This window comes from Gracilinanus agilis, chromosome 4 (genome assembly GCF_016433145.1).
Source record: "Gracilinanus agilis isolate LMUSP501 chromosome 4, AgileGrace, whole genome shotgun sequence".
In the NCBI taxonomy this organism is placed as follows: domain Eukaryota; kingdom Metazoa; phylum Chordata; class Mammalia; order Didelphimorphia; family Didelphidae; genus Gracilinanus; species Gracilinanus agilis.
In genome coordinates, this window is record NC_058133.1 from 227,961,276 (window position 1) to 227,986,797 (window position 25,522).

Genomic DNA, 25,522 nt, shown 5'->3' on the forward strand with positions numbered 1-25,522 from the left:
AATCATCAGGATTGATGCAGTGCACACACACTCACTCCAATCATGTTTGGAAGAGCTTGGAGGATTTATGCAAATAGGCCTGCCGGGAGAGGCAATTTGTAGCAGAGAAGGACAATTATAGAGGGCCCGAGAGTGTGAGAATGACTGCGCCGGGCGGGTAATGGATAATAACAAAGCGCCGGCAGCGATGAACACCATTGCAGCGTGACCAACGACTTTATACAGCACAGATAAAGAGGCTTTTATGCAACACGGCCTCACACTTCAGAGGGGGGAGGCCACAGGGCAGGGGGAGGGGGGATGTTGGCTCCAAAACTAGGTGATCAACATCCTGGCCCCCCTGCTGTGGGTGCCGAGGGGCCCACCGACTGATAGGGGGAGCTGGATCCGGGGAGTTTAGGGATTCCATGTAGAGAGGCTGGGGCTGTGATATTAACATATTAGCACCCCTCCCCCCACCTCCTCCCGGGAGGGGGGAGGAGCTGCCAGACACGGGAGGGGGAGGGGAAGAGAGGGCGCGGTCTGCTGGGGCAGGAGCTGCTATACAAGAAAAGAAGGTACCCACCTTCCCTGGGCACCCAGCAGGGGAACCCTTCAACTAGCAGCTCTAGTTCCAGAGGAACCAAAAGGCAGATGCCAGGGGGCAGCTCGGTGGCTCAGAGGACAGAGAGCCAGGGTTGGAGATAGGAGGTCCTGGCTTCAAATGTGATTTCAGACAACCTGGACAACTCACTTAAACCTCATTGCCTAGCCTCTATTGCTCTTCTACCTGGGAACCAATACATAGTATTGACTCCCATTCTTAAGGTAAGGATTTAAAAAAAAAAAAAAGTTGGAGTCAGCTGGGTGGCTCAGTGGATGGAGAGCCACATCTAGAGATGGGAAGTCCTGGGTTCAACTCTGGCCTCAGACACTTCCTAGCCATGTGACTCTGGGCAAGTCACTTAACCCCAATGCCTAGTCCTTACCACTCTTCTGCCTTGGAATCAGTATTGATTCTAAGGTGGAAGGTAAGTGTTTAAGGAAAAAAAAAAGTTATATACAGGGTAATGGATAGAGAGATAGGAAAACCTGGGTTCAAATCTTATCTCAGACACTTCCTAACTGTGTGACCCTGGGCAAGTCCCCTAAACCCAGTTGCCTAGCCCTTACTGCTCTTCTACCTTGGGATTGATCGTGTTGATTCTAAGACAGAAGAGAAGGGTTTAAAGGGGGGGAAAAAAGCAGAGGCCACAGAGAGAAATGCAGTGATAGAAAGAGAGCTCCAGTGAATAGTGGGAAAGGAGAAAGGCATACACTGATAGAGCTGATCTGAGACAGGATGGTGGACTGACTCTGCTCCACTCCATCCACAGAGAGCGTTGTTGGAACTTGTAGGACAAGACCCGCACCCCTGCAAGCCCTTTGGGCAACCAGACTTAAGGGCTTCCCAGACCTGGCCCCCACTCCCTCCCGCAGGGGACACTCACTTGACTTTTTTGCTGTCACACTTGGGGAGGTGGCTGCCCTGTCGCAGAGTTGGCAGAATGCCAGAGTGCTTCCGTTTCCTCGGTCGCCCTGGTCCCCGCCGAGCTGGGCTCCTGGACCTCTCGTCTCTCCTGAGGGAGAATAACAATGATGATGACAGTGAGAGCCTTCTGGAACAATCTGCATCTCTAACCCAGAACTCTGACCTCAGAGCCCACTAACCTGAAATGGTGTCTCCTTTGAGTTGGAAAATTGCATTGAGGACTTCTTTGAGAACTATCTCTGATTCCTCCTCCCCTTCATATATGTCTCATGGGCTGCCATTTGGAAGGTTATTTATTCCATGAGGTTATTGAGGGCAGAACCAATGGGTGCAAGTTATAGGAGGGCAGATTTTTAGCTCAATAGAAAGGAATACAGGATTATATAGAATTGTATACTAGACCAGAGGTTCTTTTTTTTTTAATATATTTTAATTTTTAAAATAATCTTGAACCTAAGAATTGATACTGAATATCAGTTTCAAGGATGAAAAACTTACTGTTTTTTGCTAGGCAATTGGAGTTAAGTGACTCACCCAGGGTCACACAGCTAGGATATGTCTGGGGCCACATTTAAACCCAGGTCCTCCTAACTCCAGAACTGACTCTCTATCCACTAAGCCACCTCGCTACCATTAGATCAGTTGTTCTTAATTTTTTTTGAGTCATTGATCCTTTGGCAGTCTAAAGAAGCTTGTGGGAACTTTCTTAATGTTTTTGAATACATTAAGTATAATACATAAAATTACAAATGAAACCAGTTCTGTTGAAATGTAATTATCAAAATATTTTTAAAAGACAAGGTCATGGGGGGCAGCTGGGTTCTTGAGCTGACTGAGAGTCAGGCCTAGAGATAGGAGGTCCTAGGTTCAAATCTGGCCTCAAACACTTCCTAGCTTTGTGATCTTGGGCAAGTCACTTAACCCCCATTGCCTAGCCCTTACCGCTCTTCTGCCTTGGAACCAATACAGAGTATTGATTCTAAGACAGAAGATGAGGGTTTAAAAAGGAAAACAAAAAGACAAGTTAAGAACTCCCAATCTTAGAACTGGAGAAGATTTTGGGGGTCATCTAGTCCAACTCCCCACTTTAAGAACTTTTTAAAAATTAGAGGCATCCTCTAGTATAATGGGCTACTTTATGAGGTAGTAAGCTCCTCATCAATGAAAGCAGTTAAAGGCCAGATTAACATCCATCAGGATATTGCAGATGGCTTTCCCTCCTATATTGGGTAGGAGATCAGATTAGATGACCTCTTAAGGTTCTTTCTAACCCTAATCTTCATTACGGTTCTTTGACTCAATTTAAGCGATCTTCCTATGTGGGGCATAAATTCTTTTATTCTCTAAATACTCTTAAATAGGAAATGAGAAAGAGAAGGTGCAAACCCAGGCTTTAAAGTAGAGTGATGTGGTTCTGAATTAAGGCAAGTAGTGAGAAAACAGGATTTTAACAGTCCATCTTTCATACCACTTTCAGAATAACTTTCTGATCACGTCACTCTTCTACTCAAGAATCTTCAGTGATCCCCAACTGCCTACTAAATTAAGTTTAACCTACACTTGCCTGCCATTCAAAGCCATCCAAAATTCAGTGCTCCTCTACTTTCTCAGTCTTGTCACCTATTATTCTTTCTACATATTATATGTCCTAGCCAAACCTAACTATATGCTTTACCCTCAAAACCTGCCCTGAACTTTCCTCTATTCCCAGGTCTATAATTCCTCTTTTCTCACCTTTTACTGGTGAATTCCAACCCATCCTTTAAAGCTTAACTAGGGAAAGCTAGGTGGTTTAGTGGATAGAAAGCCAGGCCTGCAGTTAAGAGGATCTGGGTTCAAATTTGACCTCAGACACTTCCTGCGTGACCATAAGTGAGTCACTTAACCACAACTGTCCAACCCTTACCACTCTTCTGCCTTGGAACCAATACTCAGTATCAATTCTAAGACAGAAAGTAAGCATAAAAAAAAAAAAAAAAAAAAAAAAGCTTAACCAACATCAAAAGTTTTTTAGTTTTTTCCCCCATAAATTCTCACCTTATCTCCCTGCATTGATAATGACCATCTTCTTTGGATGATACATGGCATTTTACTAAGCAATTCTATTATAGATAAATTGGTGTCTGCTGCACAAACTAGACTATACACCCCATAAAGGTAGGGCTCACGTCTTATCTAAACTCTGTATCTTCCTTAATACCTAGCTATGGGTTAGAATTAGGATTAGGATATTCAGTATTCTAAACCTATTGGAGAAATGTTTGTTGATTTATTGTTTTTACTGTTTCCCCTTCATTCCTAACCCACTGAAAGCCATTACCTCTTTTTGCATGTTTTATTGGTACTAGGTTCGGTTATACTCTCAAATGTCTGATCCCAAAGAGATGCTTGGGTCACAAAGATGGTGCCTGACTAGTGGGGCACCAAGGAAGTGGCAGAAGTGCTTCACAGACATCAGACAGATGATCTCTTTGCCCTTTCCTGTGGTGGTTCATGCCCCTCTCTTTCCCCGTCCCTGCTTTTCTGCTCCCACCTCAGCCTCTGGGCTTCCTACAGACTTACTCATGGTCATGCCGCTGCAGTTTGGCTAATTCTCGCTGCTTCTCCTTGTAACGCCGTTGCAGGTCTACCAGCCTCATCCTCATCTCTACCTCCTTCGTGCCCAGCTGGTCAATGGCAGCCTTGAGAGGGCAAACCTGGTGAAGAGGGCATAGAAGCCTCTTAGTAGGGGTCAAGGGAACACATAATTACAGGATGGGGAGGCAAGAACCCGCTGCTCTGTTCTGGTCACAGGTAAGGTCTAAGGATCCATGGAAATAAATGGCTCTCAAGGTTTCTCCATGCAGGTGGTGAGGACATCTCCAAAGGAAAAGTGAAAAGAGGGATGAGGACCAAAGGAAGTTGCTCTTGGGATCATAGTGGACATCCATCAGTCCTACACTGGGGTCAGTCCTCCCTAGAATAAAGTCATGGCCAGGACTCTCCCCACCTTCGTTCTTTTGCACCCCACCCAAACTATGGATTGCCTGGGGAGATATGGGGAATTTTCTACTCACAGGTTTGGTTTTCGGGGTCCATGAGTATTTGCGTCGGAGAATTTGCATCCGGGGTGTGAGAGTGGAACAGCAGGGATCAGGAACAGGGAGCCCAGCTGCAGGAGGTTCAGTCTCCAGGCTTGCAGCCTCCACTAGAGACCAGGCAGCAGCCAGGGTGGCCAGATGTTGTAGGTTGAAGTCCATCAAGTCTTCTTCCTCCACTGAATGGGAAGAAAGGTAATGTATATGGGAGAAGGAGAATGGGGGAAAGGGGAAGGGCAGTAGAGAATAAGGAGCTTTTTAGCCATTCTCTATCCTCTGGCTATTACTAGTGCTATGACCACAGATAGGTTATTTAAGTTCAGGTTATTTAAGTTCTTTGAGCCTTAATTTCTTCATCTATAGACTGGGAATAATAATACCTGTATTGCTTGTCTCAGAGGGATGTTTCAAGGATCAAATGAAATCATGTATTTAGAGTATTTGATGAATACTTGAGAGGTTCTATCTCTCAAATACCAAATACAAGGTGTGTTTGAGTTATTGAAATTCACTCAGCCCTACTCTGTCCTTCTGACTTTGGGAAAGTCACTTAACCTGTTTGCCTTAGTTTTCCCAACTGTAAAATGAAGATACTAATAGCACTGACCTACTTTTTTGGATCATGAGATATTTGTAGTGCATCTAAAACAGTACCTGGCTCAGAGAATACACCCTGCAAATGTTTATTCCCTCTTTTTCGTAAAAAAAACAAAACAAAACAAGAAAAACAAAAAAAAACCTCTTACTTTCTGTCTCAGTATGAATTCTAAGACAGAAGAGTGGCAAGAGTTAGGCAACTGGGCAAGTGACTCGCCCAAGGTCCACACAGCTAGGAAGTGTCTGAGGCTAGGTTTGGATCCAGATCCTCTCAACTCCAGCCTTGTGCTCTATCCTATATGTGCTACCTAGCTGTACCTCCTCCTTCCCTCTGCTTGGCTTATCTTCCCTCAGTGAAGCAGTTATTCAAGCAGGTAACTGAGTTGCCTAGAATTTCAAAGCCTGATCAGTTGGTGCCCTGGTCATCTCTTTTTTGCCTCCAGGGTTTGGAGATGCTCTCCTATTAAAAGCTGAACTTATTACCAGAGAGGCAGGGAAGGCAAAGCAATGAAGCTGCTCAAAAAGGAACACTGAGGCAAAAAATGGGGAGTCCAGGGGGCAGCTGGGTAGCTCACTGGATTAAGGGCCAGACCTAGAGACTGGAGGTCCTGGGTTCAAATGTGGCCTCTGATACTTCTTAGCTGTGTGACCCTGGACAAGTTATTTAACCCTCTTTGCTTAGATCTTGCCCTCTTGTCTTAGAGTTGTTACTAGGACAGAAGGTAAGGGTTTAAAAACCCCCCAAGTCAAAGAGAAGAAGTTGACTTGCCCACCAGGGCAGTCTCTTCCTCTATGCCACAGGTACAGAGAAACTATAGGTATGGGTAAAATCACAGGTCCAATCCCTATTTCTAAGGAGGCTGCTTTTTTTCTAAGGCCAGGCTGCCTGGTTCGAAATTTTAAAAAAGACTAATTTGGTTCTACTAATAATACATAATAATCTTAATTATAGGTAGGAAGATATGTCCAAAGGGAGAGGATTAGGTCCCTTGAATTCACTGATGGCCAAACCCCTAGTACCACAGAACATTAAGCTCCTGCCCCTCTAGAGATCTGCGCTCAAACCCTCTGTCCATTCTTCAACATAGTGTAAGTCTTAGGCAGCAAGGCAGCACAGGGGATAGAGTGCTGGGCATGAAGTCAGAAAGACACATCTCTTCCCAGACACTTACTAGCAGCGTGACCCTGTCCAAGTCCCTTATCTATGCATGCCTTAGTTTCCTCATCTGGGAAACAGAGATAGTAATGCCAAACCACTCCAATCTTTGCCAAGAAAACCCCAAATGGGGTCATGAAGTGTGGGACATGACCAAAAATGATTGAATGACAAAAATCTTAGTCAATTAAAGTTTGAAGATCATTACACGCACATATGTGTGTGTTTGAATTTGTGATACCCATAGAACACGTCACAAGAATTACTTTGACATTTCAAAGCTCTAGGATTTAATCATGGTGAGTCCATGATGGGTCCTCCAAGGGGGACCACAATGCTCTTGCCATTTAATAGTTATTTCTGACAAAAGGATATATTATCTTGTGTCTAATCTTTGATCACAGACTTGGAACCCGGGAGGGATCAAATGTACTTCATTTTACAGATGAGGAAACTGAGGCACAAAGAAGCAGGATTTGAAGTTTGATACTTTTGATTTATTTATCTTTCTACCTCATCATGAGCTTATCTGGAAATAAATGTCTGCCTTAGAGAGTGGGACATTTTTTGGTCATCAAAAATATGTGATTCATAAAAAATACATATTCATAAAAACATATATTCATATATACGTATATATGAATGAATCAAAGTGTATCTCTTATTATCTCTTTCAGCTGCCTTCTTTGCCTACCCCCCAGTCCTGATTTTGTCTATGCTGTGTCTTTTTCCAAAACTCCGTTCTCTGCCACTGTTAACTTTTCCCAGGCCTCCAGGTTCTTGGGCAACAGTGCCAGGACACTAGATGATTTCTTTGTTGGATTTCTTTCCAATCTATCCTTGGTCTAGAGGTTGAAGAAATAGAGCAGAAACCCCTCCTAGGAGAGAACTCTGCTCTGTAGGGTTTTGCCCCAGGTGGAGAGGTGGGTGGAACAAGTGGGTAGAAGACTGAGAGATTCCTATTCAGTTTTGTTGGTGGGGAGAGTCTACTGTGGGTGACTGCTGCAAGCCCAGGGTGTGGGAATCTGGGCTCCTTCCTGTTCTTATGGCAATGGGTGCCAAAAGCTTTGCTATCCTGACTCCTTGGTCCCCAAGCTCCTCCTTGTCTAGGTGTTTGCTGTTCTGGGGGCAGCCACAGCTAGATCCTGCCGACCACCTTGGAAGCTGCAATGGTGTTGGTAGAGGTTAGGGGCAAAGCTATAGTCTTTTGCTAGATTTGCTAAATTCCCTGGTTTTATTCTTCTTATCCAGTCCACCACTACCCTATTTAGAAACAAGATGCTATTCTTCTAGGGCCTTGGGTCCTTATAAAATGAAGAGGGAGAATCCTAAAAGTGTTGAGATCCCGAGTCATTTAAGCCTTCTTTTCGACTAGATCAAGCCTCCATCCCAAGCTCAAAGGGCAGTTCACAGTGGGTATGTGTAAGGGGGTTTTCATTCAGGGGTTAAAAATAAAAACAAGGGTGGGCCTAGACTCAAACCACCCGGTCTTTCTCCACTCATACATCTGTTTGCTTCTAAAATACCAGGCAGTTGTTACAGGGGCAGTTGGGGAAGTTTTGACGGGGATACTAAAAACTTCTACATAGGAGTCTGTGCCAGGCCATAGTGTTGACAGCCACACTAGTACAGCCAGCCACAGAAGGAGGCAGTTTGGGGTCAAAGTGGGGTAGTCTGGGGAGTATATAAATGGTGTGAGAAAGGCTGGGAAGGGGTGACTGTGCCTTCCTAGGAATCCACTCCTCCCCCTCCTAAGCTGTGAGGAGGCCACATAGATGGGATGGTCCACCCGGTCTTATTTATTATGGGAATTACATTGAGATCTCCCTCTCTCCTGGGAACATCTCTCAAAATTGAGAACTGTTCTAGGGATCCTAAAAATTTCTCTCCCTAATTTCCAACTAGTATTTAGCACCAACTCATATGCAATATCCACTTCTGAGATTAGATTCTCTCCTTTTGTCCCCACCCCACACTGCTTATCTAGTTGAGTGGTTTGACCTGCCTGACCGACATAAGTCACTTAGCTCATGGACAGGGAGGGAAAAAACCTATCAAAATAGAAGAACAGATTCTGTCCTGTTTAAAGGTAGAGAGAAAGAAAGACAGAGCAGGCAAAGGGGAAGGGGGAAGGAGAGAGGAAAGGAAGGAAGGAAGAAAGGAAAGAGAGAAAGAAAAGAAGGAAGGAGAGAAAGAAAGGAAAAGGAAAAAAGAAAGGAAGAAAGAAAGAAAAAGAAAGAAAGGAAAGAGAGAAAGATCATGTATGGAGGCAGGAGGATAGCTTAGTTGACCTTCTGTTGTTCCCTCCAGTATGTGATAAAACTAGTTCTCTTAGTGCTTCCAGGAAGGACTGGTGGGAGATAACCAGAAATAAGGAGAGGAAGCACCTGCAGGATGCTGAGACTAGGAGGAGCTCATTCCTTTAGGGGAGGGAGGCATAGGCAGAGCTTAATCCCTGAGGCCAATATCCACTCTGACTCAATTCACTTTTGATTGCCAACCCCAAAGCTTGGGGGAAGGGAGGGGCCAAGTGGAAAAATGGTACTTGTGTTCTAGGATATAGGTCTCCCAAATTTGGTATACTGGGAAAAGGTTTGCTAAATAAAGGCACAAAGTGATCAGCTGGCAAAGTGATGGCTCAGACTTCCAGAATTATATAGACCTCTGCATGATGTATGCACACATATACACATGTTCCCTAGAACATATAAGTATCTCCATATCCATAGCCTTTCTTCGAGCCTCAGTTCAAATACAGTACCTCCCCTCTGAGATTAGTTCTAATTTCTCCTCTATTTTCAATTGTACATAGTTGCATGCATGTTTGTATCCTCTGTTAGACTGAGTTCTTAGAGGAGGGACTGTTTTTTTCCCCTTTCTTTGTATCCCAAGCACTTAGCACAATGACTGACTCACAGGTATTTAATAAATATTTAATAAATGCTGGTTGACTTGACTTGACTTGAGCACACACAAACATTTTTCATAAACACATACTTCCTCCAGTTTTGTAAACACATGTGCACACTCACACCACTCCTACAACTAGGTCTCTGAGTTCCCTACATCTTTTAAGCATTGGGTGAGTTTTAGCCAGAGGTGTGTTAGTGAAAGTAGCACAGTACCTGAGACACAACAACTTCACTGGAGATAATGATGATGATAACTAGCACTTATATAGAGTTGTTTACAATATTAATTTGTTTTATCCTCACCATAACACTGGGAAGTATATGCCATTATTATCCCCATTTTAGAGTTGCAGAAAATAAGGCAGACAGAGGTTAAGTCATTTGCCCACGGTCACATAGCTAGTAAATATCTGAGGTTGGATTTGAATTCAGGTCTTCCTGCTTCCAATCCCAGTGCTCTATTCATTGTGCAGGTTGGGAGACTAGAGCGAAATTAGACTATAGAAGTTGTCTGACTAACCCTGAGGTCGAGATAGTTCTGGAATGAGTTATTGGCTTGTCCTAGATAATAGTTTTTGAGCTGGATGGGACCTTACGGGTCAACCTTACTCATTTTTAAAGATGAGGAAAGAGAAGTCCAGAGAGTGTCTATGTGACTTGCTAAGGGAGACAAGCTAAAGTTCAAGTTTAGATTTGAACCTAGGTCTTCCTGTCTTCCTGATCCCAAATATAGCATTCTATCTACTGCACTAGAATGCTAAGTAGATATACTTTTCTTGAAGTTATCTGAAAGTTCTGAAGATACTGAAATAGTTTGGTGTTGAGAATTTTTTTTTTTTTTTTTTTTTGTGGGTAGTGGTAGGAGGACTATAAGGAGGGAAGTGCTTTGGAATGGATAGTGAAGAGGGAGAAGAATCTGGATCAGAGAATCAACCATCACCAACAAAGGGCAAAAAGAACAGAAGGCAGCAGTTAAAATTCAGCTGATGCCATGGATTTCAATAAATTGGATTTGGGAGTGGAGAAGATGCCTAGACTTCTGGGCTAGTTTTGTAAGGGGTAAATTTTCTTCTGGGGAAAAGACTTTAATGTTTCATATGCCAAAAGTAGGAGACACAAAGTTTTTCTCTCCCTTTTCCCAACCCCATCCTCCCTCAACCTTATACACATTTCAAGGAGTCAATCTTTCCTAAGAAACCTTCCATAAGAAAGCAAGGGGACCTAGAATCTTTGAACATCAATTGACTAATAACGGGGCAGACACTTCAAATCAATAGTGGGAGAATTGCCCGAGACATCTTCCACACTGGTTATTATGTCTCAGGCTCCTCTCACGCTGGCAGGAAATAGAAAATTGAGATAAACCCTGACAATTAGACAAAAATCTGTTTGGAGGTTTACACTGTGTAGCTGTACAGCAAATTCAGAATAGATGATGTTATGAAACAGAAAGGTGAAGGAGGGCAGTGAAAGCAGAACTCTTTATTATTCTGTCCAAAGATTCTCACTCTGACTTTATCTTTCATAATACATTTGTTCCCCTTTCCTTTAAAGTCTTAGCTGCCAAGTCTTGTGTAATCCTGACCATGCTTCCTTGGTACTTAAATGCATTCTTTTTGACTGCTTATAGCACTTTTTATTTGACCTGCATGCTCTGAATTTTGGCTATGATGTTCCTAGGAGTTATTCTTTTGAAATTGGTTTCAGGAGGTAACCAATGGTTTCTTTCTATTTTTAATTTTACTTTTAAGTTTGAATAATTTTAATTATGATTTCTTGAATATAGGCTGGAGGGGGGGAGCAAATCATGATTTTCAGATGTTCTAGTAATTCTTGACTATATATCCTTGACCTATTTTCCAAACCAATTTTTTTATTAGTATATATCTTATTTTCTTCTTTTTCCAATTTTCTGGGTTTTATGTTAATATTTCTTGTTGTTTCAGGAAATTCCACTTTCCATTTGGTCTATTCTAATTTTCAAGGAGTTCAATTATTGAATAAAGTTTGAATAATAAAGCTATTAATTCTTTTTTCCATTCTTTCCTCCCTAGTTTTTATTGGATTTAACATTAATGTTATATCACTTGCTTCATTTCTTCTTCCTTTTTTAAAAAAACTTTACCTTCCATTTTAGAATTAATACTATGTACTGGTTCCAAGGCAGAAGAGCAGTAAAGGCTAGGCAATGGAGGTTAAGTGACTTGCCCAGGATCATACAGCTAGGAAGTTTCTGAGGCTCAGATTTGAACTCAGGACCTCCTATCTCTGGGCCTGGCTGTCAATCCATTGAGCCACCTAGCTGTCCCTTTAATTTCTCCTAGATACTCCTGTGGTTCTTGTAGTGGTCATTTTTTCCCCCTTTGAGCTTCTACCTGGTTATTGAGTTATATTTTTTGTCTGGGTTTATCTGTTGGATTTCTCTTAATCCATAGTATTTCTTCATTGTATTTGGCATTTTCTTCTCTTTATTCCTACCCACAGCCACAGGTTCTAGGTTAGAGTTTTGTGCCTGGGTCAAATACTTGCTCCCTCCAGTAGTCTTGGATGGTGTGGGCAGATTCTCTTTAGTCTTGGATAGAGGGCCTATGACCCTGACCTCTTTAGTAACTCCTGGGTTTGGGCTTAGTCTCCTGGGGTCTTGACAGGTTTTAGCCTTGGATTTTTCTCCATCTCCTCTTTGCATGGTTCCATACCAGCTCTGGTTGTGATCCTGATAGGTTACACCTTGATGTTACTGACTATACCAGTATCAGGATTCCTACAAGATCCTAGATGTTCTGCTTTGGGGGGGATTGCCACAACCTTTTCTCTTGCTGTGGCCTGGCCATGAGCTGCTTGGGTGCTCAGCTGATCCCATCTCCTTCTGTGGTTCAGGAACTGGCTACATGGCCTCTGGGTTGGGAACAGGCTATGTGTGTTCTAGTCTGGGGCAGCAAGGTAGCAGAGTGGTTAGCTCTCATTATAATTATTATAATAATTATTATTATTTTAAAGCCTTACTTTCTGCCTTAAAATCAATATTATGTATTGGTTCCAAGGCAGAAGGATGGTAAAAGCTAGGCAATGGGGGTTAAGTGACTTGCCCAGGGTCACACAGTTAGGAAGTGTCCGAGGCCAGATTTGAACCCAGGACTTCCCATCTCGAGGCCTGGCTCTCAATCCACTAAACCACCCAGCTGCCCTCAGCTCTCATTATTACTAGTCTAGTCTTTTTTTTCCTTTTGTGGGTCTTGCAGTTTCTATGCTATACCTCCTAAATACCTTCTCTTGTCTGGTACCTAGAGTCTGTGCAGGTTTCTAGCAATATATTTGGGAAAGGCTTCATTGTTCTTTAGGGAACATTTTTAAAGGCTTTAATGGAGGTGTCTGCACAGGATTTGGACTTCTCTTAGTCTTAATATGCCACTATCTTAGCCAGAAATCTTTACATGACTTTTATTTTATTTTATTTTTTTAAACCCTTAACTTCTATGTATTGGCTCCTAGGTGGAAGAGTGGTAAGGGTGGGCAATGGGGGCCAAGTGACTTGCCCAGGGTCACACAGCTGGGAAGTGTCTGAGGCCGGATTTGAACCTAGGATCTTCTGTTTCTAGGCCTGACTCTCAATCCACTGAGCTACCCAGCTGCCCCCATCTACATGACTTTTAACTGATCAAGAACATCTCCAGAGACTGTCTCTCTGCACTTTCACATCCTATATTTCACAGACAGTATTCTGGACTTGGAGTCAGAAAGGCCCAAGTTCAAATCCAGCCTCAGATACTTTCTAAGTATGTGACTCTGGGCAAGTTACATAACTTCTTGAGTGCCTCAGTTTCCTCATATGTAAAACAGGAATAATAATTCTGTCTCTCTCTCCCCGCCCCCTTCACAGGCTGTTCTGAAGATGAAATGAAATAATATTTGCAAAGTACTTTGTAAATCTTAAAGTGCTATGTAAATGCTAATTATATTGGAAGAGAGTGGCCCATTTCCTCCAAGCCCAGAGAGGAAAGTACTTGGCCTATGTCAGAATGGAGATTGAATACCAGGAATCTTGGTTTCAGTCCAGCTGTACCTAGCATGAACCCAAGTAACCTCCTGGGTGAAGGATGTATTCTCCATTTCACTGGGTGAAAATATATCTGTCCTTGTGTGTGTCACCCTTGGACAGTAGGGCTGGCTACTTAGGAGACAGGACAAATCAAAAGATCAAAGGTAGAGACTATGGGTGTGGCTCTCTCCATGCTCTTCTCAGCCCCACTACTGTTCTTTGTATCTAATCATTTTTGTTGCTCTTGGCTCCTGAGTTCCTCTACTTTTCCTCTCTGTAAACCTTTCCCGTTCACTGGGGAAACAAAAAAAAAATTACCTGGTGATTGTATCAGATTTCCTAATGAAAGCTGTCATTGCATTTATAATCAGGGAAAGAACTCTGGATCCAAAAGATTGACTGGCCAATTGACCCTGGAAGAATATGGAATGGAAGAATGCCCCAATACTCAATTGTGTGCCTAGTGAAGATGGTGCTGCGCCCTTAGGGCTACTCTTGCTACTTGGGCATGGTGCTAGGGCAAGCAATTAGAGGGGGGAGAGCTGATGTAAAGGAAGTAATTCTCTGCAGTCACCCCTAGACCACAATGGGTTAAAAATCACTGATGAATCCTGGGATCCAGAAATTCATACACATGCTAAGTGCACATCCATCACACACAAAATCCTATGACATGTGAGGCATAAACAACAACAAAATACTGTAGATGGCTTATGCCACCAGGCTGCTTATATTTGGCCAAAAGACACGTGGTCTTTTGGCCAAATTGTGTGTGGCCAGTATCCACATGGGTACTCATACACACACACAATTTTAATAAATAAGCAAACATGAATCTACAGATACTTACATAAGGAGATTATCGAATCATAGCTTTTGTAGTCATTTTACATAGCAGGACTCTGAGATCCCAAAAGGTTATGGCTATGTTACTCTATGATAGTGGCAGAGGAAGGATTTGAATCTAGGCCTTTCAAGTCCCCATCCAGTGCTTTCTCTGGTACACACACTGGAAAGAAGTGAAGGGCCTCCATTTCGAACATTCATCCCACTCTGTGTCTCCACTCCCACATAGACACTTGCTAGGGCTCATCTAGACAGCACACATCCCTACCACCCACTGTGGGCAGCTTTGAGGCCCCATAAAACCTGGCTTCTCCCTCCTGTCTCCCAGGAGGGTCCATCCCACTCACCTTCTCCAGGGGATGGGATGGGAAGGATGATGCTGGTGGGTAGGTACTGAAGGAATAGATTAATGGGAGAACTAGAATGTTAGGAATTTCCTAGGGAGACTAATCCACCAGGAGAATCCCTCTTCTCTCCAGGCACACAATCTACCATCTCAGCAGCTGTCTCTTTCCCGAGTAAAGGATGAGGGATAAGGAAACCGAAGAAAGGAAGATTGGGGGGAGGGAGGTGTCTTGGCTTCCTATTCTGCAAAGAACCAAAAGGCTCATGAGGTTGATGGCCTTGGTTCCTTTCCTTGAGAACCTTTTCCAGGCCTGAAAAAGCCCTCTCCCTGCTGGTGGGTGGCTCCAACACCCTCCCTTCCTCCCTGGCCTTGACTGCAGCTCCATCCAATGGCCAAGGCAAGCCGCAGCCAGAGGAGAGGGAGTGACATACAGGCCTTTGGGGAAATTAGCTTTACAAGAACATTCACTTTATCTCAGCCCTACACAAAGACTGAGAAGAATGTTGGCAGCCAGTGCTGGCTGGCGGGTTTTATGTGTTGGGAAAACAAATGCAGGCTGAGCAATGAGGATTGTGCTATTTTCTTTCTATAAATATCAATGAAACGTAATATGTGGGCTTGGGAGGTGTAATTCTCTACCTCACGCCCCTACCTCCGACTGGGGAAGGGTAAAGGACTATGAAGATGGGTTTCCTCTAGTGTCTCATTCCAGGTGCCTAGAGGAAGAGAGTGTATGTATCTGTGTGTAGGGAGGGGAATGGTACACGTTAAAGAGTCTGTACCAGCCCTCCTCAACTCCCCCAGCTGTACCATTTAGAGAAAGTTGGGGTCATCTGATTACTTAACTCTCTTCTGGAAGAAGGGGCTCCTCCCCCAATATTCTACCCCTTGAATGGTCCCTAAAGAACTGTTTTAAATCCTAAGATTGAGATCCATCAATACAACTGAGGATCTAGAGGAAAAGCAGGAAGGAGGATCTGCTAAGAAATAAATCTGAGGGGGCAGCCAGGTGGCTCAGTGATAGAAGGCCAGACCTAGAGACAGGAGGTCGTGGGTTCAAATTTGACCACATTTTCTAGGAGTATGACCTTAGAGAAGTTACTTAATTTTAATTACCTAGCCCTTACCACTCTTCTGCCTTGAAACCAAAACTGAGTATTTATATTAAGCTAGAAGGGAAGGGAAGGAAGAAAGAAGAAGGAGAGGGAGAGGGAGGGAGGGAGGGAGAGAGAGAGAGAGAGAGAGAAGAAGGAAGAGGAGGAGGAAGGGAGGAGGGAGGGAAGAAGAAAGGGAGAAAGGAAGAGAAAGACAAAGGAAAGAAGAAAGAAGGAAAGAAGGGAATGAAAGAAAGGGAAAGATGGAAGGAAGAAGGACAGAAGGGAATGAAAGAAGAAATGGAAGGAAGAAGGAAAGAAAGAAGTCTGAGGAATTAATTAAGCAGAGCTTGCTAAGGCAAGGGAAGTGCCTGTGGCTAAGTGCTAGGTAGAGAATAAGCCTCTCTCCATACCTGGAAGCTACTCATTCCCAAAGTTTTGGCTACAACCAAGAGAGACTCCTTTGAACCACAGCTTATTCTTGATGGCAGGTCAAAAAGGGTGGGGGTGGGGTGGGGATGGGCCTGGGCCTGCCTGTGAGAAAAAGACATCAGGTCTCCCTGGACGAGGTCAAGAAAAGTCTTTCATTTTTATATAAAACTTGGGAAAATATAAAAACAGTTTATCAAATTCTAGCCACCAGAAGTCCACAACTGTCAAAGATGGGTATCAGGATCATCCCTTAAGTGTGTGCCTGTGAAATGGAGTCAAGTTCTCAGTTCAAATCCTGGCTTTGCTCCTATGTGATACTGGGCAAGTCAATTCACTTTCTCAACTTCATTTCTTCATATGTGGTCTCTAAGGTCTAAAGCTTACAGACTTAGTTCATCGGCTATCAGTTTACCTGGATTCAAAGGGAATCTCCTATAAGCTCACTTTACCTTGGGTATCACAAAGAAGGTGTGGTGGGCAGGGGTAGGTATATGTGAAACTAGGTGGCTCAGCGGACTGAGGTATAGGCCTCAGAGATGGGAAGACCTGGGTTCAAATCAGACACTTCCTAGCTGCAAGTCACTAAACCCCCATTGCTTAGCTCAGTGATGGCGAACCTTTTAGAGATGGAGTGCCAGGCCCCACCCCACCCCCTAGACCAAGTGCTGTGCTCGTCTCCCCAAGAGACCACATGCTGTATCCCTCATCAAGTGCCAGGGGCCCCCTGACTCCCCCCTTACCCCACACAGGGGAGGGGGAAAAGAGCTCCCATTGGGCTACTGGGCCCTCCAGCAGGTGAGGAATGTCCTCAGTGAGTGTAGAAAAGAGGAAGGGAGTGACTCTGCTCCCATCCAGCTCTGCTTCCTGTGATCCACCCACCTTACCATCTGTGTGCTCCCATTGGCTGCTGGGTGGGGGATGTGAAAAGATGTCATCAGGTGAGGAAGAGAGGGGAAGGGAGCAGCTCCACCTGAGTCTCTGTGCCTTTCTAGTAATGAATTGGGGAGGAGGGAGGGTGGCCTTGTGCCCACAGAGAACATTCTCCACGCCATTTTTGGCACTTGTGTTTTAGATTCATCATTACTGGCCTAGCCCTTATCGTTCTTCTGGCTTGGAGCCAATACAAAGCATTGATTCTAAGATGGAAGGTAAGAGTTAAAAAAAAAAAAAAAAAAGATGTATTGGGGAAGTAAGTCCCATGTGTGCAGGGCAGTGAGCCCAAATTCCTTACCTTTTGTGACTTGTTCACACTTCTGCCGCTGGAACTCCAGATCAGCCAGTTCACTAAGAAGGGCGATCCCATGGATTCCTGAGCTACCCTGAAGGGCAGGAGCTTTTGGAAGCTTTTGGGGACCTGAAGATTGAGTGCTGGATGGACTCAGAGAGGGCAGGTCACCCAGGTCAATGGTGGCTGCGACCAAAGCATCCAGACCTGGCAATGACTTGGGCAGGTGGTCTTCCTCCTGAATCATATCCCAGGCCTCCTCTTCTTCTTCCTCTTCTTCCTCCACCTCTTCCTCCTCTTCTCTTTCATCCTCTTCTCCTTCCTCCTCTTCCTCCTCCTGTGGGTCATGCCCCTCCCCCACCTCTTCCTTTCTCAGAGGATGTAGGCTTAGTGCTCCCTCCTCAGAGGCCAGTGGGGAGGACCTTGTTAGCAGCCCTTTGCTGTCCCCATCTTCAGTCCTCTCCTCTTCTGCCCCTTCCTGAGTAGAATCTATGCAGCTCCTTGTCCCAGGGCCTCCTCCTTCCATAAGGGAACCAAAGGGGAGTTCCTGAAGCTCCCCCAACCCACTGGGAGGGGCTGCCTCACTGGGGGCCCCCAACTCCATGGGGTGTGGATGTCCATGAGTATGTGGCTGGCACTCCAGCTCCAGGACCCTTGACTCAGTGCCCTCCACCTGGCCACCTGCTCCCCCTACCAGGCTGGCCTCATCCAGAGCACTGGGATCACAGTGAGACCGCTCAGAGGGTGGAAATGTCCTGGACTGCTCGGGTTCGGCTGCCGTGGAGACAGTTTGCATAGTTTCAGGGTCTGCAGGATCAGCCGAGTGCATGTCATGGGGCAGAGGGGAAGAGTAGCCTATGCTGACCGCAGGGTAGGTGTATTCTGGGGGCAGATCTGTGTGTGGGGGAGAGAGAGAGAGAGAGAAAGAGAAGTCATTGAAACTAGTAAATAGACTAAGAACACTAAGGTGGGGAGAGAATCCCCACTAGGGGCAGGAGATCCCCAACATGGTTCGATAGAAACTAAACATCTGTTGATTGCTAGAGTGTCCTGATTTGTCCTAATGAATATCCTAAATTCTGTGTGGTTACTAGCTCCAAGATGAAAAAGAGAGAGACTTTTCTGCCCATGAAAAGCTGGATGAGCCCATCATATTTCCTACTTCCTCTCCCTTCTTGCCCCAAGCTGTTCCCAGGTCCTGGAACATCAGACCCAGGAGTGTGGGCAGTATAGGGCTAAGCTATAGGGCAGGATTCTGAGCTTTCCATGCCCCCAGGCTGAACAGGGTTCAGTGACTTTTACTCAAAGGGCAAGTGCATCAATTACTTTAGCACATAAGGATGAGGTGACCACCTTCCTCTACCTTCCTCCCTGTAACTAGGGGTCAAATGTTTTCTGGGACCTGGGATGAGGAATACTCAGGGTGTTAGAGGTTGAAAAGGGGAGGGTCACATTGAAACAACTCTGACATTTTCTCCAACCCCAAATCCAAATTGTTTTTCCTCTAGCCTGGAGTCCTGTCCCTAACTACCTACTGTGTCTCCACCTCGTGGATGTGCCCTTTGGTCTGTCTGAAGGACAGACTAACCAGAGAAGGGGGATTTTTTTTTTTAAGCCATGATGCTTGAATCAGGGCTTTCCCTGAACCAGAACAAGCCAGCTGCATGTGGGAGGCATTATGCCCCATTAACTGTAATAAAAAAAAAAAACCCAAAAAAAAAAACCAACCCTGTTGGCTCTGTCTCCTTATTGTGAAACTGGGACCGGTTTTATGTTCGCCACACGGATTTCCAATGTAAACACTCAGCCTAATTCAGAGAGAATTAAATAGCCTTGTCGGGGAGCTGGCACTGAGAGCTGGCTGGCATGGCTGGTACTGGCACTCAGGCAGAGGTGGCTTCTGTGGCAAGGGGGGAGTGGGCAGGTGGGAGGTGAGACCAGGGCCCTGGGCTGGGTCTCCAATAGGAGCTAGAATAACTTTCCTTCCTTTTGGGCTAATCCCCTCAATGTCTCCATCCCTGTCCCCATCCCATCCTCTTTTATTCCTCTATCCCTTACTGTTCTGAGACCACAAAAGCCCATAAAATTAATGGCTGTAAAGTGACGCTATCCTCTAGTCTCCTCTGCCTCCAAAGTTTCCCTATAGTTGGTTGTTTCTGAAGTAATGGCACTACCCACATGTCACTGCTTCTAGGATCTCTCTGCTCAGCAAATGGCCATCAATGGATGAATGGTACTGCTAGTTCCTTCCACTCCTCTGTCCAGGGATTGGTAAAAGAAATAGCTAGGACTTTGCCCATCGCACTAATCTATGACCTAAAAAGATTCAGATGGGGGAAGGGAAGGAGAGACACTTCTCTAGAGGTCCAGTCTTATCATGGATAGGGTACACGACTCAGCATGTCTTGTCGGAAAGAAGTGAGAAATAGATCCTTCCTAAAAGGCAGGGCCAGAAAAATGGTGGTCTTCCATTTGTGCTTGGGTTACTCGCCCCTTAAAGCATGACTCCTGAAATCATTTAAGACCGAATGTCTCAGCTTAACATGCCCATGATATCAAACCATTTCTGTCTCTCTGCCTTCCCAGTGGTTCCTTTAAATGCTCTCTTTCCAGTCAGCCATAGCATCCTAGATTTGGAATTGGAAGCTACCTTAGAAAAGCCATCTAGCCTCCACCCTCTCTCTTCAAAGATAAGGAAGCTGAGGCTAGGAGAAGTAGGCAGTAAATGACCAGGGTATGGACCCAGGGTCTCTGACTCTAAATCCAACATGCTTTCCATGCCCCCAGGCTGCCTCCCATAAGTCTTACCTGGTTCTAATGATTTGGGATAGTCTTGCGGGGGCTGGCCCTCTCCTCTCTTGTCTTCGACTTCGGTACCCTTTGAGCTCTGAGCAGGGCCAGGACTGGTGGCCGGGGAGCGGGGTGCCACAGCAGAGCTAGCAGTAGGGCAGAGGGGTAAAGTGCACGGGGCAGTGGAGAGTGGCGTGGTGCATTTGGAGGGGTGCCGCAGGACAGGAGAATGGCAGCAAGGTGAAAGTTTGGCAGGGAACGGAGCAGCAGCTGGTGAAGCAGCACCCTTGGATATGGGGGTTAAGGCAACTGGTTTATGAGAGGACTTCAGGGTCTTCTCGGGGACTGCTTCTTCAAACTCTGCATGGTAGTCCTCAGGCTTCCTCTGGGGAAGTGGAGACAGAGAATGGTCACCCCCATCACCATGAGTGGTCAGTGGTCACCTAGGGAGCCCTAGGCCCTTCTTAGGACTATAGTGCCCTGGGGGTCCAGCATGAGGGGTAGGGAAGAGGGTCTTTAGCACAGACATGAGAAGGGAGATCCTAGGGCATAGGACAGAGTGAAGCAAGGTGGTAAGATAAAAAATAAGAGAGGAAATCTAAACCGTAAAGACTCTGGATGAGGTGATGGGTTCTCCAGAAGGGACAAGGGGAGGATTTCCTAACCCCAGGACATGGAGAAGGGGAGCTATTTGGCTTAGGTGAGAACATTACCACTACAGGTAGGACTGTGGGTGTTGTGGGGAAGAGCAGAGGAAAAACCTGAAGGGAAAAGAAGAGCGGATCTCATTGGTACCTGAAGCTGGGATTTCCGCTGCATTTCTAATGCCTGGGCTGCTCTCTGCTGCTGCTGGAGGGCATAGAGCTCTTGCTGCCTTAGAAACTGGGAGCGAGAGTAGACAGGAAGCTGGCTGGGGTGCTGCATGTGAGAAGCAGGCCCACGTCCTGGGTACATGGGTGGCCACAACGAAGCCTGGTCCATGACGTCAGCTGCAAGAGGGTTGGACAAGGAAGGAGGAAGGAGACCAAAGTCACAGAAAACATTAGACAAGTGGGGAGGGGGTGTATGTGCTGCATTTAAAACTGTGCCCCGCTTTTAGCCCACCCCTAATTCCCAGGGACTGAAGTGACTATCCTAAATCTAGCTACTCTAACAGATTAGACTATCCAAAAACCAAATGGCTCTTCCTAGGTGGGATCCAAAGTGGTTTACAATGTTAGGTTTCCCATCTCCCTGCTTGTTGTCTTTCCTCCATCTCCTTCCTCCCCTTTTGACTTTCATTTTATTTATTAAGCAACTAATATATGTTGGCCTAGGTACTGTGGACATGAGACAGAAATGAAATAAATAATCCTTGCTTTCAATGAGGTTACATTCTGATGGGGGTGGAGAAGGATGATTCTCTTTCCTCCCTTTCCTATTTCCATCTCTTCTCTCTTCCATTTTCCCTCTTCTCTTCCCTTATTCTTTATTTTTCCTCTTTTTTCCTTGTTTCCTCCCTCCTGTCACATCTATTACTATTCTTCATCTTGCTTTCTTTTTTGATTCTTTCTCTCTTGTGTTCTCTCCATCTCATTATCCCATTCTTTTCTGCCTTCTTGTTCCAGATGGGGCTGGATCCAGGAGGAGGCTTGGGTTCATGATCATGAGTAAAGAACTGGCAAGAAACCCGAACTAGTGCTTCCTGGGCCTCAGGCCCTTTATGATACCCAAAAGGGGATGGCAACAGAATCTTCCCCAGGTCCCTAGGCTTTCCCTTACCAAGTGAATGGGGAGCAGCATGGGGTGTAGGCTCGGTGGGCAAGATGACCAGCTGGGCAGGGGGGTCCTGGGACAGGGGAAACATGGACTGCATTGTGCTGGGCATGGTGGCTGGGAAGCCAGGTGGCAGGTTCTGGTGGAGAGCCGGGTGGCCAAGCCCTGCAGAAGAGCAGGTACACAATGGTCAGAGCAAAATGGTGGAAGCAGAGGGTACCACTGGCTTTCATGGAAGGCAGGCAGCACTGAGGCTGGCATGCTAAAAAGCCAGGGCTGAGAAAATGTTATGACAATCAAAGCTGCTGGCTATATAGCTTGTGGAGTTGGGCAATCCTGGAGCCTGTGCTTGGGGCTCCAATTTGTTGAGCCCCATGGTGACTTATGGGACTTCAATGGGAAGAACTCTTCTAGAGGAATGGAAGCCAAACTAGAGTACAGCACTAAAGGAAATGATCTTGCTGTCACTTAAGCCTCCCTCTAGAGCCTCCGTCTAAACCTGGTAAAGTCAAGGACCTACCTGGAGAGTAGGAAGGATTGGCAGAGCTATATGAAGCCACACAGGAGAGGAACAGATAGATGGTATCCCCAGGAAGCAATAGAACACAGAGCCAGGGGCCCAGGGAGGACCCCAAGTGGTTTGTCCTTTTTATTTTAGGAGGGCAAAGAGCAATAGTGGCCTGATTCGCCTTGGACACTTTGCTTACCAGAAATGTTTCCTAGCTCAAAAATAGACCAGAGACCAGTAAAATATTTGTATTTTTTACTATGACATTTCTGCTCCCTGTAGGTTGGGTAGAACAGCTTCCGGTGCCTTTGGGAGTGAGGAGTGGGAGCCAGGGAGAAGGAGGGGACCAGTACAGGATTCAGGGAGAATCAAGTTTCTGTTTCTAAGTTTAAAAAAAAAAGGGATCTTCAAGAACAAAAGTTCTGTGAATCAGAAAAAAACAAATTGAAAAGGACAAATGTAGTTAAGCACTGGCCTAAAGACTGGAGAATTATCCCACCTGCTTTGGGGAAGTTGTCCCAACCTAAATGTAAGCTAGCAGGGGATACTCAGGAAGGATAAGGGCCTTGGAATGGGGTGTAGGGCACCCAGTGATTCTAATCACTATTTGGGCACCAAAAGAAGGAAAAGTAAGTGAGCCACATCAATCCCACTTCTCCCATCTCCTGTGTCCATCCTCATCTTATCCCAGAATACTGACCATAGGAATGTCCTCCCATCCAAATGGAGGGACTGCGGGTTCGGGGCAGCCAGGGTGGGTGAGCTGGATGGGCATGGGTGGTAGGATCACCCCCGAGCTGGCTGGTTTGTAGAGATGATCCTCCAGCAATCATGAGGTGAGAAGTTACGTCTCCAGGGCAGCCACTAGATGGATGAATTCGAGCAAACTCAACAAGATCCTTGTTATCCCTGTAAAGACAATAAGGATGGAGTAGGGTCAGGGAGTTCCACTCAGACCCTGGTCCCTTTACCTCAGAATAGGGAATTTTAAACTGGAGACCATGAACTTTAAAATAAAAAAAAATCTATTAACTATTTCAATGGAACTGGTTTCCTTTGCAATGCTTTTTATTTTACATATTTAACAAAATTATTCTGAGAAGGGGGCATAGGCTTCACCAGGCTACCAAAAATGTTAAGGATCCCAGATTTTTAGTCAGCAGAGATAGGCATTCTTGCTCCAGGCGAGGCTGAACCTACTGGGATTCCTTGAGCTCAGAATTATGAGCTACAGTAGGGTGGAAGCCACCTGGGTGTCAATACTTAGTCCAGCTCCAAAATGTTAAGTGCCCAGGATTGGGGGTCATCAGGCTTCGTAAAGAAAAGCCAAGGGGCTCAGGCGGGATATAGCCCTTGGGCTGATCAGTAGGGGGGCTGGGCCCATGAACAGCTACTATAATTCCATCCAGGAAAGGAGAGGGAGGAAGAGAGAGACAGAGACAGAGACAGAGACAGAGGGAGGGAGGAAGACAGAGAATGAGAGAGGGAGGGAGGGAAGGAGGAAGAGGGAGAAGGAGAGGGAGAGAAAGACAGGCAAAGAGAAGGAACCTTAGAAATTAAGTGCAGCTAGGGAAGCTAGGTAGCAACCTGGAATTGGGAAGACCTAGGTTCAAATCATATCTCAGACCCTTCCTAATTGTGTGACCCTAGACAAGTCATTTAACCTCAATTGCCTAGTCCTTGCCACTCTTCTGTCTTATAATTGACACTAAGTATGTGATATGTGTCTTCTGTCATGGCATGGGGAATATGGAAATGTGTATTGCATGAAAGCACTAGTATAACCTATATCAGACTATTTACGGCTTCAGGGAGCAGGAGAGGGAAGGAGAGAATCTGAATCTGAAAATGTCTGTCAAAAATTATTTCTACATGTAATTGAAAAAATAAAAGGAAGTTTTAAAACAAGAATTGATTCTAAGACAGAAGGTAAGGATTTTAGAATTTAAAAGTTAAAAAAAAGAAATTAAATTCAGGTTCCTCATTCCCCACACCCCATCTTCTTTCAGATACTTCCAATGGGAGTCCAATCAGCTACCAAGGGACCCAATAAATTGGAGTCCCAGATTCAACTGAGTCCCAGGGGTGAATTGACTTGCCCAAGGGTCATACAGACAGTAAATGGAAGAGCTAAGAATGGAGTCCAGGTCTCACTCTCAGTCTAGTACCCTAGGGCTCCTCTCCCTTACCTCAAAAAGCCAGGTCTTTGACAGTACATAGCCTGCCTCTGGAGAGAGAACATTATGGGGGAGGGAAATAACATTTTTATTCCTATAATTAGAGATAAAAGATAGACAACACAAGTGTACCCATAATGACACTCACAAAATGCTATAAAAGTCCTGGAGCAGGAGTTCTTAACCTGGAGTCTGCAGATAGAGTTGAGATTTTGATGAGGAAAAAAAGTACATCTTTATTTTAAGATAATTTTTTTCCTTTCTCATATGATTAATTTTATTTTAAGCATTTAAAAATCTTCAAAAATCAGAAAACTACTATTAAAAATTGCATTGACAGCAATCTGGAACAAATAAAAATGTTTAAAAAGTTCTTAAGAAAAGGGGTCCGGTTCCGGGTTAAGAAGGTGGCAGAGTAAGAAGCAACTCAACCTCTCCTGACCAAAACACACAAAACTCCTCAAGGGGACATAAAAACAAGTCCAGACGAACGGAGGAACCCCACAACAGGGCACAGCGTGGAAGGTACGTGGAATCGGGACATTTCCATGCTATAAAGGGGTGAAACAGCTCTCAATAAATCGCGGGCTGAGCAACCACCACACCCCCACCCCCTCCACACACAACACCTATAGCGCCGAAGCCAGCTAAAAAGAAATAGAGCAAGTTTGGGGCACCCATCGAGTCATTGGCAGCTCCAGGGCCTGTTCCTGAGAGCAGCAAGATTTAGGACCCCAAAAAACTAAAAAAAAAAAAACACACACAAACCTGAGCGCAGGAGCAGAACGCAGGCGCGGGCGGAGGCGTGGGTGGAGGCAGACACAGCCACTAGCTAAAGTCCTGAAACCCTGAGTGGGGAACCAGTGCAGATGGGTATACGACTGTGGAAGCAGCTCCCTGAGACTTGTAAAGAAACCTCCAGCAGAGGATCAAGCAAGGGGGTCCACCAGGGGGCTTGACCTTGGAAAAAACCAGAACTCAGACCTCAGGAGCCAAAAGACCGCGGATAGACCCCTAGCGCGAGGATAAAGCTGAGAAGCTGCTGGGCTAATGATGGCTAC

At 45.3% G+C, this 25,522-nt stretch overlaps 1 protein-coding gene across 1 annotated transcript in view; it reads right to left on the bottom strand.

The window, feature by feature from the left end:
* The window catches only part of BAHCC1 (BAH domain and coiled-coil containing 1), a 164,046-nt gene that overhangs the window by 30,392 nt on the left and 108,132 nt on the right, over positions 1–25,522 (bottom strand). The window contains exons 6-13 of the mRNA XM_044673368.1: positions 22,985–23,193; positions 21,783–21,941; positions 20,817–21,010; positions 20,040–20,406; positions 17,238–18,125; positions 4,567–4,766; positions 4,073–4,206; positions 1,470–1,598 (exon numbers count right to left, since the gene is read on the bottom strand). Coding sequence (XP_044529303.1) covers positions 1,470–1,598; positions 4,073–4,206; positions 4,567–4,766; positions 17,238–18,125; positions 20,040–20,406; positions 20,817–21,010; positions 21,783–21,941; positions 22,985–23,193 — 2,280 coding nt within the window. The remainder of the gene's footprint in view (positions 1–1,469; positions 1,599–4,072; positions 4,207–4,566; positions 4,767–17,237; positions 18,126–20,039; positions 20,407–20,816; positions 21,011–21,782; positions 21,942–22,984; positions 23,194–25,522) is intronic.